At 37.8% G+C, this 16,193-nt stretch overlaps 1 protein-coding gene across 2 annotated transcripts in view; it reads right to left on the bottom strand.

Annotated features, from left to right (window-relative positions):
• Positions 1–762: 762 nt before the first annotated feature.
• The window catches only part of MDFIC2 (MyoD family inhibitor domain containing 2), a 111,718-nt gene continuing 96,287 nt past the window's right edge, over positions 763–16,193 (bottom strand). For both annotated transcript variants that reach the window (XM_024245391.3, XM_024245392.3), the window contains 2 exons: positions 12,877–13,098; positions 763–3,475 (listed from right to left, as the gene is read on the bottom strand). In XM_024245391.3, the coding sequence (XP_024101159.3) occupies positions 3,216–3,475; positions 12,877–13,098 (482 nt within the window). In that variant the 3' untranslated portion in view covers positions 763–3,215. The remainder of the gene's footprint in view (positions 3,476–12,876; positions 13,099–16,193) is intronic.

Genomic DNA, 16,193 nt, shown 5'->3' with positions numbered 1-16,193 from the left:
TATTTGATGGGCAAAATTCTTACAGTCAAACAACCTTACTTAAGTATACATATTAATATTTTTCTCCATTTTGTTGAGAGAGAGAAACTTAGAGGCCTTGGGTAATTAATTCTGCCTATCAAATATTTCCATCTATACGTTTATCCTTGAAAAAAATGCTAATATGCCCTCCCATGATGTTTCCTATTTGTAAAGTTTCTCTGCCTGGATGTTTTCTTACTCCTTTGGAAAAAAAACTGAAGCGACTTTTGCTCTATTAACTTTGATTGTCCAGCATTGATAATTAATTTTGTAGGCCTATCAGCTTATGTAGTGGGAAAATTTCATTAGCAAGTTAAATGTAACTTCATATCTTCATTGCTTTCCATATTTTGTCGGCTTTTACAGAAGCAATGGCTTTATAAAAAATCCATTGAGCAGAGCAAAGACAATGTAGATATGTGGTTATAATGCTGTAGGAAAAAAAATGTCTGTTCCTCATTCTATATAAATATTGTATGTTCTTAAATCTCTTTTATTCTAATGTGCTTCCTTAAATCAGAATACTCTGTTCCCTGAGAAGTCCCACCTTAAAGAACAACATTATCTTTATTTGTAATCACAGGCCTTCATCATTGCAGAAAATATCTGAGCCTCCTCAGATTCTGATATTTGTATTTAATCAATAACCACATCCCTTTTTGATCTGCCTTACTTCTGCAATTGTATTTTCCCAGCTGCATATGTTTTATTGTGTAAGAATTCAATTGAAAGAGCCATTCATGTTTGCAAAAAAGATGATGTTTTATTATTGGTTATAAAGAAAAGAAATTTCACACTTTGTATAACCGACCCTTTCTGTTATAGCACAGTGAATTCTGAAAGTGAGGAACAAAGTTAACAAACCGTGGAAAGCAAGGCCACAGAAAGATCTTGTAGTGTTCTGACCACATTACCACATAAGACTTGGTGATTTTTATGTCTCTAATCGACAAGCATTCAATTCACATTTGAAATGCACACTCTTTGCATAATTTGAAGGTATGTAGAGCAGAAAGAATAAGGGAATGATAATTGAAATATTTAACACCAATATGGCATGGCCTCACCAATGATACCAGGTACCATATTATAGGAATAAGGTTCCAGAGACCCCCAGGTGTTCCTCCTTTAGTGACTAGACCACGGGTAGAGGGGTAGGTGCTCAGAGAGGAGCCAAGAGGGATGGGACATAAGGAAGCACTAAGAGGTGCAAGGGAACAACTTTTGATGAGTCAGTCTGGTAGTGTTTTAGTATTTTAACAATTGTAACACCTGCACCGCTGTGTACCAGCTGGACTGAGAACTGAGTAGTGCAGGTAGTCAGAAAATTAGAACCCAAGTTAGAGTTCCTGACACTGCCAATAATTCACTGTGTGGTCTTGAATAAGTCAGTTCGTGGGGCCTCTCTTTTCCCCTATGAAATATAAGAAGGTTGCATAAGAACAGCCTTATGTTCCCTTCCTGTTCTAGGAATCTATTTTTTTTTCTTCGAATGATCTACAGGTTCTGTGCATTGAGTATAGAGCTGTTTCTTCGAGCTTCTGAAAAGCAGAAAGACTTTTTCATGGAAGGTGTGGGGCACTTTCGTGCTCTGTGGTTTGTGAATAACTTGGTCATCAAATAGGAATGAAGTCAGCATTAACCGTGGATGCACTGCACTGCCAGGAGCAAGTTGAGAGTGGTTAAATGCCTTTTTAGAGGCAGTTCACAAATATTTTTAACAGATGAATAGTTTTCAATGTTTGGGAGAGTTTATTTCAAATTGGAAAAATGTGCTAGTTTGCTACAGAAATAAAGCAAATGGTGATTTTGCCTGAAATTACCGAAGTCAGGAAAAAACAGGTATTTTGGAGTTTTCTTTTGTTGTTCCTGTTTCCCTAAATCACACACAAAAAAATTCCCTCAATTCTCCATTTCACTTCTGTGTTCTTTGTTTGGTTACTCATGCATGATGCTTTTTTATATTCAATGAAAATATTAAGATATATCCATGAAAATTAACACAAAGTAATGAGCAATGTATTTGCCCAAGGACTATAGAATTGTTTCTACAGAAAGTAAAGAAGATTCCAAAGTAACTTTAACCTAGATGTGTTTTCACCACGAACTGTTTAAACTTATTTGAGTTGAAAATCACTTTCCAGTCTATATCACATCTTTTTCTTAAAAAAAAAGTAAAATAAGTACTTGACATAATTATTGATCACTTTAATTATCAGACAAAGAAAAACATGGTTTCTGAAGCACATGCTATATTAAGAAGCTTGGTGCTGAATAAGTACCCTCAACATGTATTTCTTTCTTGTGTCTATACAAATGATAGTTTTGTAAAATGAGCTGAATCTGTTTTAATATCCTGTTGCTTATTGTACCTGACAAATAAAAATGAAGAAAGTGAAGAATTGATTGAGATCTTTTTTTTGAAACTTGCACATAATTCTCATTTATGCTTATTAGAATAACTAAGAGCCTTTCTGTAACGAATTAAGAATATGAATAACCTGTTATGACACAGTCATAGACATACAATAATATGGTCTAGAATTATAGTACTGTCTTGAAGTACACCATATTCAAAATTCACTGGAGATGTTTTAGAGACATCTGTTGTAATTACAGGAACATGGTTTCTAATTCATTTAATTCCCTTTCCTACCTAAACTGTACATATAAGTGAATTTTAAGAGACTGTATAAATAAATTTTTAATTACAAAATGATGTTATACAATACATTATTAATAATAACCAACAATGCATAATGTTTATGCATGAGTCCATTAGAAAGACGAGCTAATGTATGTCAATTCTAAAAGAATGCACTAATTTGTCCTGAATTTGTGAATGAGGTTGAATCCATGATGCAAGCTGATGAGTGCAATAACGCAGTGGCTTTACATGCTATTTTATAGTCAAGAAACATCTTGTACCTACAGCATTTAAGAGATATTTAAGATTTGTTCATCACATGTGATCAAGAATCTTATTTTTCAGTGAGCCATGCAGTTGTGAAATTTGGAATAAGACCATTGAGTTGACAATACTAGCTTTCCTAGACAGGTGCAGAATAAAATGGCCTATAGCATCCAAGAAATGTGTACAGTCCTTACATTTCAGCACATGGAAATCAGTCTTGTTGTAATGGAATTTCCCATCGTGGCCAAAAGGACTGCCGGAATGTGGTTACTTCACTGTGCTAGCGGTAACAGATTTCTGAAATCTCCATGGCCAGTTCCAGACACTCGCTGGTCTCATGGCAAGATTCAAAAAGGCTGCAGTCCATGTCACAATTGCAGCTGCAATCATTCCGAGAGTGGTTTTCATCTGAGGTGTGGTGATACCGGTGAGAGGGGCAGCACACTTTGGTACACACCATTTCGCAGGTGCCGGGGAGCATCAGGAGACAGTCCCAAAACTGGCAAAACAGACAGGCGAGGATAAGGGAGGCACATTCCTCTGTTTAAAGAAGAAGACCAATTAATAGTGGCACATCTGGGGGCATCTATGAAGGACAGGCATGTGTGCTGGGATACTTGATAACTTGATAGCCAACTCTTAATTATTTATCCACATTAGAGGTAATGTACACCCTTCTTCTCTCAAGATCCCCCACCCCCATGCCAGTATTCACTCTACTTAAGTAATTGCTTTATTAACTTCCTGAGCATTTCCTATTGATTCGACATAATCTGGTTATTTAAAGTGCTGTCACTTTTCTAAACTCCTTTATTTACTTTGCCTGCAAGGCTCTGGGAAGCCACACAATTAGCTACCTCTCTGGAAACCTTGCAACTGTCTGAAAAATTGCAGGGACTCCCCAAATACATGGGGCTTAAGAAGCAATTAGGATTGGGGACAAGGAGAGACTGTACAAATGCCCTATTTCTTGTCACCAGGCTTTGTTATTTTTCGACATGGATTCCCATAAATCTGCCACACCCATATTCCAGTGCAAGCAAAAAGCACATTTCAAAACTTAATATAAATGCTTTTTAAAATAATCACAGCTTTTGGGTTGTGTTTTATTTTTAATCTCTGTTTCCGTTTCCCTCCAGTTATGTAAAGCCTTGATTTTATATTCAAGTTGTTTAAGTGAAATACGTCATCATATGCCTAAAAGGTTTTAAATCTTATCAATCCTTTTTAAGAAAATTGGTTTAAAAATTTACTACACAGACTTGTAAAAATCTGGAAAGTATCTCTAAGGCATTGAAGGTAATTGGTAATTCTAGCCAAACAGCTGTGATGGGTTATAGATTATTATATTTTTTGTTTCCATAAAGGGAATTAGTTAGAAGATGTAGCAGTTTTCCTGTTAAAATTATAACTTTCCTTTCTTTTAAGTTAAAAAAGTCTACAAAATGTGTGAGTGTTTTGTAAAAGGGTAGGTAAGTGTTCATGTGATATATTATCTAATTAATTAAAATCAGTAATCTGAAGATTATTGATGATTGAAAGTAACATTCTAGCGTGAATTGGATAAAAATTTCTCCTCTAGATGGGCTTATCAATTGATTTAAGTTTGACTTTCATAAGGATCTATATTTTTCCCAATAAGAATGCTAATCACTTTGGTTTTCAGACTTTAGTCAATGGGGAGTATATAAGCATATAGAAGAGATTTAGCCTATAGTCTAAGTGGTCTTATCGCCGTATTCATTTACTTTTATTTTCCAGAAAGCTCTTTTCTTTCATTATTCATATAATTATTAGTCTGTAAGTGAAAGAAAAATATGGAAACATCCTATGAAAAGGAACAAATATTTTAAAGAAAGCCACTTTGGTTTCTTGTGAAAACTCTATATAAAGTTATAAGGTGAGTCCTGAATATAAGTAAACAGAAATCTTTCTTCTTTCCTCTTTTTCTCTCCATCCTCTTTCTCTTACCTTTCCTTCCTTTCTTCCCAGAAAGATGGTGGTAAAGAACCACACCATGACTGTTATGACTACTTTAATTGTCATATATTGTTGCAGGTGCTGTGGCCACTACTCAGTATTTATAGTTTAGGCAGCATATTCCACAATACCTCTACTGTGTACATACTCATCTCTTTGCCAAATTTGCTGTATTTTTCTTCACTTAGAGCCAGCTTTTAGCGTGTGACCAACTCTCCCATATCTCGTAAGTCACCACAAACTGCCCACAAAAATGCAAGAGTAAGTTAGTAATAGTATATAGACTGTTTCAACTATGCTTTTCTGAAAAGGAAAAGATGGTCAAAGATGAGGGACATACAACCTCATCGAGTTTACCAATATGAAGACCACTACTATAGCAGCCACTGGCAAAGAAGAGGCTGTCAGCAGTTAATATTCCAAGTGAATACTCTGTGATCCCTCAGGCTGAATGCTCAAGAGACTTACTCAAGCTTATGACCATATAAAAATGAGTCCACTGGATCCTGTCCTTTATACATGCAAGGTTGAAAGTTTGCTTTGGAGCTAAGTAGGGTGGGAATGCAGGTGACCTTAAGGATTGGAGCTGGTGTTTCCTATCAGAGTGTGAAGGACCTGTTCGTAAAGTGGTCTTATAATTTCCTGAGAGTGTACAACATTTTGGTTCAATTGCTCTTGCCAATGTCTCCTCAAATTGGCAGACTCTGGAGGTCTCCTCTTCTAATGTATACTGTAGATTTTATTTACAAAAGAAAAAAAAGTTTTGGCTTAATCGTTTAGCCAAATTGGCACTTGTTTCCTTCTACCTCCCTATTTTGCACTTGAGAATAGAGCCCATTTTTTTCTGTTTCTAAGTCAGTCCTTTTTATTTGGTTTTAAAAGGCAGAGTCTCTTGCCCAAAAACAACATGGTAACATTAATGAATTGAAAACAGATTTTTCCGAACTTTCAAGTGTGTTCCACACTTTTCCTAAAAGGCATGTTAAATAGTTCTACATGAGCAGGTAAAACTGTTTTGCATATGGCCAATTTTTGTTTGCACAAGCAGTTCAAGGGAAAATTTGCAACTGTTTGAAAAGAGCGTTGGATTTCCTCTTGTCCTGAATGAGTATATTTTTCTTTGCCTGCACTATTTCCTGGGGCTTTAATGTTTAATAAATGTGATATTCAAAGTCATATCCCCATGATTTGCACCCCTTCTCTCAGCCCATCCAAAAGTATATACCATATATGCTATTGCCTTCTGCACGTCTCTTCTGCAACGTCTTCAAAACATCTTATTTACCAAGGCCAAACTGCATTTTGGATCTCTCTCTCCACAGTCCTACCAACCTGTTTCTCCTCCTATTTTCTTTTATGAATGGCTCCTGAACACCCAGATGTATTCGGCAGAAACCTGGTAGTCATTCTTTGTCATTTTGCTTTTCCTCATCATACCTTCCCCATGCAATTCATTGCTGAGTCCTGCTGATTCCACCTCAAATTCGTATTCGAAATCCACAAGCTGCTCACCACCTGCAGGGCCACCATCTTAGCTCTGGCCACCATCAGCCACCAGCAGGTCAACAGCAATAGCCTCCTGGCAAGGACGCTCTGCTTCCACACCAGCACACTTCAAATTCATCAGCTCCTTCGGTATTTTTAATTCTAAATTTAAACAACTCACTCTCCCCTTAGAGAAAAGTGCCAAATCCTTGCCTTAGCCTACAAGCCCTTCCATGATTGGATTCCTGCCTATTTCTCTGACTTCTGGACATACTTTACTTACTTCATACTCACAGCACTCCAGCCACACTGACTAAATTGCAGTATTTGGAATGCACCTGGCTCAGGGCCTTTGCATATGCTGTGTTTTTGCCTGCATTGCACACCCTCCTGCCCCCCAACTTCACCCAACTCCTATTCAAACCTTTCAGTTTTTAGCTTTAAACACCTTCCCTTTAAATCACATCTTTGCTGAAACTCTCACAGCAATCTGTTTTATTTTTTCTTCATAGCACTGACCATAGGATGGCATGAAACTAATTAGTTTGTTACCTCCTCCTACTAGAATCTACATTGCAAGAGGCAAGAAAGCCGTATCTCTCTCTGGTTGACTGACTAAATCAATGAATGATTCTAACAAGTAAATATTGTAATCCTCATTTTTTAGATGCAAGGACTAAGGTTCAGAGATTGTTCCTGACTGTCCTAAATCCTCCCAACTGTAAGATTGTAGAGCAGAGATTCAAATCCAAGTCTTTCTGGATCCAAAGCCCGTGGTCTCTATCCCACTGTTACATGTGTCAACTATTTTGCCAAAAGCCAATCTACAGCCCTCTATACTTTTTTGGGGGGGTGTTCATTTCTCTTCTCCTTCTTTATTTAGAACCTTTGTTTTGTAACTTTTTTTTTTTTACTTATTTAAATTGTTTTTTTTAACATTTATTAAGTTCAGGGGTCATGTGCTGGTTTGCTACATAGGTAAACTTGTGTCATGGAGGTTTATTGGACAGGTTATTTCATCACCCAGGTATTAAGTCTAGTACTCATTATTTTTCCTGATCCTTTCTCTCCTCTCACCCTCCACCCTCCAATAAGCCCCAGTGTGTGTCGTTCCCCTGTCTGTGTTTATGTGTTCTCATCATTTAGCTCCCACTTATAGGTGAGAACATGTGGTATTTGGTTTTCTGTTTCTGTGCTAGTTTGCTAAGGATGATGGCATCCAGCTCCTTCCAAGTTCCTGCAAAGGATATGATCTTGTTCTTTTTTACAGCTGTGTAGTTCTCCATGATATATATGTACCACATTTTCTTTAACTAGTCTATCATTGGTGGACATTTAGTTTGATTCCATGTCTTTGCTATTGCAAATTTTGTGCAGGCCTCCACATACAGCTTACGCAGGCCTCCAAATAACCCTGAGTTGAGTACTATTATGATCCCTGTTTATGGATGAGGAAACTGAGGCAAAGAGTGTTTAAGAGGCATGCCCCAGGAAACATAGGCTATTGCGGCACTGTAATTTGAACCAGACTGACTCCTCCATAGTTTTTAGCTAGGAATCCAACCTGCCTTCCATAATATGCTCCCAGTTTCCTTCTGACACACTTGAGCATGGCACAGGCCACTACCGGCTTCTTGATGGCCTGCTTCCCTCTCCATTCCCTCCTCTTGCCCTCCTCTGTGCTGGATTCCCAAGACTGGCAAAGATCATTTTCCGGTTGCTCTTAGTGGCTTCTGTCTAGATTCAGCCAGTAGAAGGCAGTAACTGGAACCTGCAAGATGGGAGGAAGAGAAAATTCAGGGTGCTTCTCCTCCTGCTCTTTGCTTTGGGTGGTGTCTTAGGCAGTGGTTTTATCTTCTCTTTGCTTTTATCTCTCTCTGAATGTATATCCCTCTGTGGCTCTGGCTAATGGCAGTGACTGTGGTCTAATAGTAGTTAGTGACTAGTGGTCTATCTGATAGTGGTTAGTGACTAGTGTTCTAATAGTGGTTAGTGACTATTGGTCTATCTGATAGTGATTGATGACTGACTACTGGTCTATCTGGTAATGGTTAGTGACTAGTAGTCTATTTGATAACAGTTAGTGACTAGTGGTCTATCTGCTAACGTTTAGTGACTAGTGGCCTATTTGGTAGTGGTTAGTGACTAGTGGTCTTTCTGATAATGGTTAGTAACTAGTGATCTATCTGATAGTGGTTAGTGACTAGTAGTCTATCTGATAACGGTTAGTAACTAGTGCTCAATCTGATAGTGGTTAGTGACTAGTAGTCTATCTGACAACAGTTAGTACTAGTGGTCTCCAAGTTCATACCAGTGTACTAGTAGTCTGGAGGGACAAAAGGAAGAGGTGGGAGAGCCTTCTTGTGTTGCTAATGTCTGGGTGGCTTACTATTCACTGTATTTGACTTTTCTCCTCTTCTAAAACCTTTGTCACAAGTTCTTTGTGTATTAAATCTCATGTATAGAACACCCGGCATCCTGGCAGAGGCTCTAATCACTGCTATTAAAGTGCCCACCTGGCTTTCCCATTCCTTAAACCTGAATTAAAGAAGGTTTAAGATGGATCAGAGACCTGCAGGCTGCACAATCAACAGTGGTGTTTCGCTGGAAGCAAAAAGCCATGACAAAAACCCCCTTGGGCTTCGTTTCCTTTCTACACCCCAGGGTACCTTTAGGACATGGAGGCTGTGATGTGCAAAGTGATACCCTAATGACACTGAAGAATTAACACAGCTTCCAGAGGTGTTAAATGCACAACTGGGGACTGGCTAATTAGGAGGGAGAATCTCTCTCACTAGAAAGCATCATCTTTAATTAGAGTGGAAAAGGTGGCAATGCAAGGAGGTTCCACAAGTGTGTTTGAGGGGAGCCTCATGGCTGCGGTCCTGCACTCCCTGATTCTGCCCTCCCAACTTTGGGTCTTGTCACCTTGGTGCCCATGATTAGGAGGTGGGAGGGATAAGAGCACCCACAGAAGTTCCTGAAGCATTTCTGAGCTGCTGAAGCACACCTCCTGCTACCCCAGGACTCCTTATCCTAAGTGGCAAGAATCGTTCTCCCAGAAGTGACCCCAGACAAATCACAATCCCTCCTCATCCTCCCCAAAGCAAAGAAAAAGAAAAAAGCCAACACGATACCAGCCCAAAGCCAGTATTTTAATACATTAATATGCTATCACAGAGAATTCAGCATCATAATGAGATTCATGACACAATGAATCCACTGATTACTAAAAGTTTCCAAAAGTATAAAAATCGGTTCCCACTCCCCCACATTGAGTTCTTTAAAAAATGTCTGTAATGTAGAATGGGAATAAATAAAGAGTGATTGAATGCCTTTCTCTAGCTGGGGTATCATCCCTGATGTTATCAATTTTAATAGCTACTTAAATATGTCAAGATCTATTTAAGTTCAGACAAGCACAACTAACACTTAAGTCAGTTCTTTAGAACTAGAATGACTAGATTTGGGTGATACTAAGTAAATTTGGGCTTATGTTTTTTTCTGAGCAAATGAACTGAAATAATTATAAAATTGAAACATTTTATAAGGTGACACTGGTGCATTTAATTGTATGAAATTTACAGTGTAGAAAATGTAATCATTTTATTCAGTAGTCCATGGTGTAATTAAGACTATTCTTTTGAGGTATCTTGTATTTATGATTTTCCTCTTCCACCTGGATGAGATGTCTCAAATTCAAAATAATACATCAATTAGGTATATTCTCAGGATTATTTTTAAGGGGACTGTTTTCTAATATCATGTATATTTCTCTCTTTCTTATCCACAGAGAAGCTTTCATAATCAGAAGATTGCAGAAACAGAAGTGGGGACATGGATAGTCCTCTGGACACTTTCCATTTTATTCAGGAAAGGGACCACACACGATGAACCACAATTTAGTAATAAAGTAATGTTTCAGCACACAGTGTGTGATGTGCAGTAAAGATCCTTTTAAATTCCCATCAGAGCACACACCATGAACTGTGCTAATGGATGTAACACATTTTACAAAATCTGCATGTGTGAGGCTTTTCCATCCTGTTTTAAGTGGGGCAATGTATATAAATAATAGATATTAGCAATTAAGCATCTATTCCTATGCACTCATTTATACATTTGAAAATAAATTAGCCACAAACTACATGAAAGTGGATGCAATATTGTCTTTTCCCTTATGTTTTTCCTGCTGTTCCTGAAAGATATTTCTGTATTTATCTCAGTACGAACAATGACCCCAGCTCTCAATTTCTGCATCCTTAAATTAATTACAGTTACTATAAAAAATTCTCTAAAATGGAGTGACTCTAACTTAACTCTTGTTTTCCTTGTTGTTTGCTGTTTAAGATAATGAGAGTTTCTTATCACTCTTTGTGGGTCTTAGGTTGGCTTCTTTTCCTTTCTCTTTTATCCAGGTACCAAAAGCTTTTACTTCACTGGGGAGATTTTTCACACGGGAGGAAAAGGACAAGTGGACTATCACCTATGTGGTCAGCTTACAACCTGAATTTCTTGGAAATGACCTAATTTAATTATCTTCATGGATCTCCTTTGCTCTTTGAATGAAGAGTAGTCAGCTATTTTTTTGTGTGTGTGTGTGTTCTGAATGAGGCTCTTGAGTGTCAGTTGCCATTTTAATGAAGTAGTGATTTGGGCCCTTTCCTGAGAATACAAGAGTTCAGGTGTCATGCTAGTTGGCTTGGCCCCTCTTATTCTTCCAGTATCCCTGATAGGTCAGATCAGAGTGATTCTGGAGGGAAAGTATGTTTCACTGTGGATATGTACAATGGCAATTCCCAGTTCTGGAATTTAACTTAATTCAATTATTCACATGATGAGCAGCATCCACACACTCCTGGTAAAATTTGATAAAATGCTGTAGCATCAAGATGCTTTTGTAGAGGCCTCTCTGCCATTACCTGTTTTCTTGACTGGCATTAATCTCTACCAAAGCTAGAGACTTGAGCATCATCCTGAATTCAGAGTCATAATCTGACAGCTACAGGTCAAAGTTGGCCCAATGATGTGTTGTTGGGAGTACCTTGAGCTTCAAAAAAATAAATAAAAGTAATTTTCAACCCTGAAAAACTTAGAAATTTTACATAACACTCCTGGTCTCTGGATTTTCTTGGAAAACTTCAATATCTGGCAACTCTGGCCCTGTATTTCCTTCTGGCAACAATCAGCTGGTACTGTGTCGAGGTAGTGAGCTTTAGATGAGCCATGTGCTCTCCAGCTTGCCATAGTCCTTACCAATCCCTATTGTTTACTTCCAGCCTACTTAGTATTCATATTATCTGCAGGCAACTACAGGCAATTAAGCCTGTAGTTTCTGGCCTAAAGCATTCATGACAACATGTGCACAAGACACCACATATATAATATGTGATAGAAATCTTCCTTACTTTCTAAAAGTGTAATCACAATCATGGCCGAAATTGAGTACCTACTGTGTACCAACTTTTGTACTAGGTGCTTTATCTATGTTATTTTATTTGATCCCCAACATACCCCATGGTGTTAACTAGCCTATCATGTAATCAGAGACTGAAATTCAGAGATGGTAAATTTAAAAAACATGTCCAGTACTATACAGTTAATAGGCTTCAGGGGCAGAAGTGAAACTGATGTGATTCCAAAGGTGCTGTTATTCAAAGTTTAATCTTTTTTCTTATTTTCAAAAAGTAAATATGAATTTAAATGTAGACCAGAAACCATACCTTATTACATTTTCCTTTGAGAAACTCCAGGCTTTCTTTAAACGCAAATGTAGATACTGAATACTACAAAATCTTGAATGGTTTTTCTCCTGTAAAGGTCATTGCAAAGTTAACCTGAGTAAAATTCCGTATCTTGGTGTGGAGTCCATAATTTTGAACCTTGTTTGGCTGATTGTTTATTTAGCACCAAACCAATTTGAAATTGGCTTTGCAAATGAAATGTACTCTTTATGTCATATATAGGGATGGTTGGGTCTAGGTTTGCACTGATCAGAACGCCTATGGATAATACCCAGGGGAACAACTCCTTTCTCATAGATTTGCTGATGTAAGCATCTTAATTTTTTATGCTGTCTATATTTATATATTTCCAGCATTCTAATACTATTTTTCTCTGCCTTCTTTTCTCTGACTAGAGGTATAGACTGAATAGTTCCATATCTGAGGAGAGAAAGAAGTTTGCCATTTTTCTTTATCTGCCTCATAGCCCCATAGCAAGAATGATTATGTCCCACCCCAGCTATTTAAAACATGTTGCCTCTGATTCCCAGCTTTGAGAGCAAACAATCTGCCAAGCGCCTCATAACTGCAAAGTGACCTTGACATATGTCATTCACCAGAGTTTTCAAATCGAAGTCTTCGTGTTTAATATTCATAAGGACTTTTTTTTTCCTAACAGCATATGTGATGATTTTACAGGGGATGGGGGTTGGGAGCTTTATTTAGAGATGAGTTGAATTCTGAGAAACATACCATCAGTGTCTCTGTGATGAACTGAAGTATCAGTTTGGAGGTAAGAAAATGTTGTTTGGCATTCTTCAAGGGAGGACAGTGATGTGCTGGATTCTGACAGTTTTTTCTCATTGGGGTTTTCATTGGCTGGTCCATCTGTGATGTTGAAGTCAGATACTGAATTTATAACGATAGCATTAATGGGTTTCTCATCTGCATGCTTTTCATTCGTGAGTTGTGTATCTAGACGAAAAAAGAAAAAACACATACAGAAACCCACTATAGTTTACGTGACCTAGTGACCTAAGAATGGACATTTGCGGAAATTTTCACATTTGACTTTCCTAAGATTAAAGTCTTAAGAAAAAGAATGAAGTATTATTGAGCAAGACAATTTTGAATAAAAATATAAGAAAAAAGAGTGCAATCATTATAAAATTTTATACACATTGAAAATTTTACCTATCAAGATAATTTGTAACACTTATTTCTACTATTTTTTTTTTTTTTTTGGTGATAAGCAGGGAGAATCAAGCAATTCATTCACTTGGATCAACAAAATCTCATAGTACATTGCCAGCCTCCTGTCACAGTGTATTATTAATCTGAGGAGCAGGATAAGGATCTTATATGGCGGGCAATACTGCTGAGTTATTCATATGAGCTCAATCAAGTCACTTTATTACTTTGTTTTTACAAGCCTCATTTTCCTCCTCTGTAAAAAGAAAAATGCATATAAATGAATAGTCTATAAGCTCATTCCTGCTTCTGTCCTCATAACCTCACAGTGGCTTTCTCTGCCTTGGTATTTAAGTTCCTATTCAGGTGATAGCCTGTATGGCTTTGGGGGTATGCTTCTTGGGAACATGCTTTATTTCCACGTAACTGTCTGGCACAATAGCTAGAGATGTTCAGTGAATTTCTAGCAAAGTTCTTCACTGAAATTCTGGTTTGGAGAGCCATAGAGAAGGCTGAGAAGCCCCAAGTGTTGTATGTATTTTACATCTCCTATACAGTTGGCCCTCCGTATCTGTGGGTTTCACATCCCCAGTACGACAAATCCTAGATACACAGATAGAAAATATTCAGAAAAAGCTCCCCAAATAACAATGTAACAATAAAAAGATACAAATAAAAAACAATATAGTATAACAACCACTTACATAGCATTTACGTAGTATTAGGTATGATAAATAATCTAAAGGTCAAGTATAGTATATGGGAGGATATGCATAGGTTATATGCAAATACCACATCGTTTTATATTAGGGACTTGAGCATCTGAAAATTTTGATATCTGTGGAGTCCTGGAACCAACTCCCCTCAGACACTGAGGGACAACTGTATGCATTCTCCTGCCATGTAATGATTGGGAGTCTGCTCTGCAACAAGCGCTGGGCTGTATATTGGGGATAGAGGTATGACTAAGACAGGCATGGACCTTGACCTTCATGAGCATCAAACAAATCGTCAAAGAAATAACTGTAAGTTACAGGATTGAGAAATGTATAAAAGAGAAGCATATCATAAAATCATGTTAAAGAGAGGACCAGACTGGGTCATGCTGCAGTTAACTTATAACTTCCTTACAGGCTGATGATGCCCAGGAACAACTTAAAACCTGAACAAGCAACAGTCCTTGTGGTTTGGTGGCACAATTGAGACGTGGTCAAGAGGTGTCCTTGGGAATTGCATTCCCATTGTTAACACAATGCCTGGTTGGTTCAATAATGCTCATTGAGTGACTGAAATTAATAATACAATTGGCAACCTGGTTTGATTTTACCATGCTTATGCAGCTCAGTGCAAGAAACATATTCTTGCCAAGTCCATCTTTATTTCCCTTCCAAGGTTGTTTCTTAGTTTAGGGCCAGTGGAAATGTCTAGTGGGTTCTGCCTTCTAAGGCAATGGGTTCTAGACTTTTCTGCAGAGTAGAATCACCTGGGAAATCTTTTTAAAATTCAGGATTTTTAAAGCTCTGGTATTCCCCTCTTCAGGAGACCAATTAAATCACAATCCTTGGTGGGATGGGAGAATTTTTGAAGCTTCTCAGGTGATTCCAACATGTAGACAAGTTTGGGAACCATGATGCCAGGGATCTTCTGCATTTGAGACAAGAAAAAGAGAGAGAACAGCCCACTGACTTGTTCATCAGTGATATTCAGAAACCAATCTTAAGATGGTTGCTTTCCAAAGACTCCTAACTGGCACCAGAACTATCAGTCTGGTATACACAACTGTCTTAGGTCATTTTTGTTTCTTTCTGATCCTCCAAACAGCCTTGGTTTTCAACAATGTTTAATTTTTATTCTCTTCCTTTTATGTGCTGGCTTTAAATTTCTTGGTTGTGGTTTCATCCACCATAAAAAGGATTGGCAGAGATAGGGATTCAAGAAAACATCTATCGTTGAAAGCAATTAATGTAGTATTGAATATTGAAGTGGAATCAGCCCTACAGATGAGAGAACACTAGGCTTCCTCTAACCCAAGAGGGATTCACCAAATTAATGATATAATGATGATGATGATGACGATGATGATGATGAAAATCATAATTAGTTTATTTTTCTTACTTGGGTATCAAGACATCCAGTAATCAGCTAATATTGCAGATAAATGGACATTCAAATGATGTCTTAGAACACTAAGAGCAGCATGAATATTTTGGGCCAGATAGTTTTTTGGCATGGAGAGATTGTAGGATGTTTAGTGGCATCATAGTCTTTTATCTACTAGATGCTAGTAGCACCTGACCCTCTAGAGCTCATGACACTGAAAAATGTTTGTAGATATTGCTGCATTTCCCCTGTGGGACAAAATCACCGAGGTTGAAAACCACTGCTTTACACACACACACACGAGCACACACAGAGTGGCAGGTATCTTATGTCAAGTTCTATGTTACCGCTTATATACCTTATTGAACTTAAGTATCACAAAGACTCTAGGAGGTAGATATTGTTAGCCTCCTTGAACAGATGGGAAATGTATGAATGGGTATCCCCAGTTAGCAGATGAATGAAGGTAACCAAGGCTTACAGAGTTTATTTAGGTAAATTGTTCGAGGCCTCCTCCTTATTCAGTTCTACTACTGGTGGATCCAAAAGCTTTGTGCTTGTCCTTTTCCCTTTCATATTATGCAATGTTTTCTCTGATTTATTCTTAGCTTTTATCTCTCCTTCCTAACTGCTGAGAATGCACATCAGCAAAACCTTCTCACCCTAAATACTGTGATGTGTCACCTGCCCAAAATCGAGCCTTGCAAATAGCTGGGTTTTACACACTCGCCTTTCCCTTAGCAGTCTTTGCAAAGCAAAACTACCTTCTTTGCACACTC

This window comes from Pongo abelii, chromosome 2 (genome assembly GCF_028885655.2).
Source record: "Pongo abelii isolate AG06213 chromosome 2, NHGRI_mPonAbe1-v2.0_pri, whole genome shotgun sequence".
NCBI lineage: Eukaryota > Metazoa > Chordata > Mammalia > Primates > Hominidae > Pongo > Pongo abelii.
Note: the sequence above shows the minus strand (reverse complement) of the source record. Positions and strands in the feature narration are given on the sequence as shown.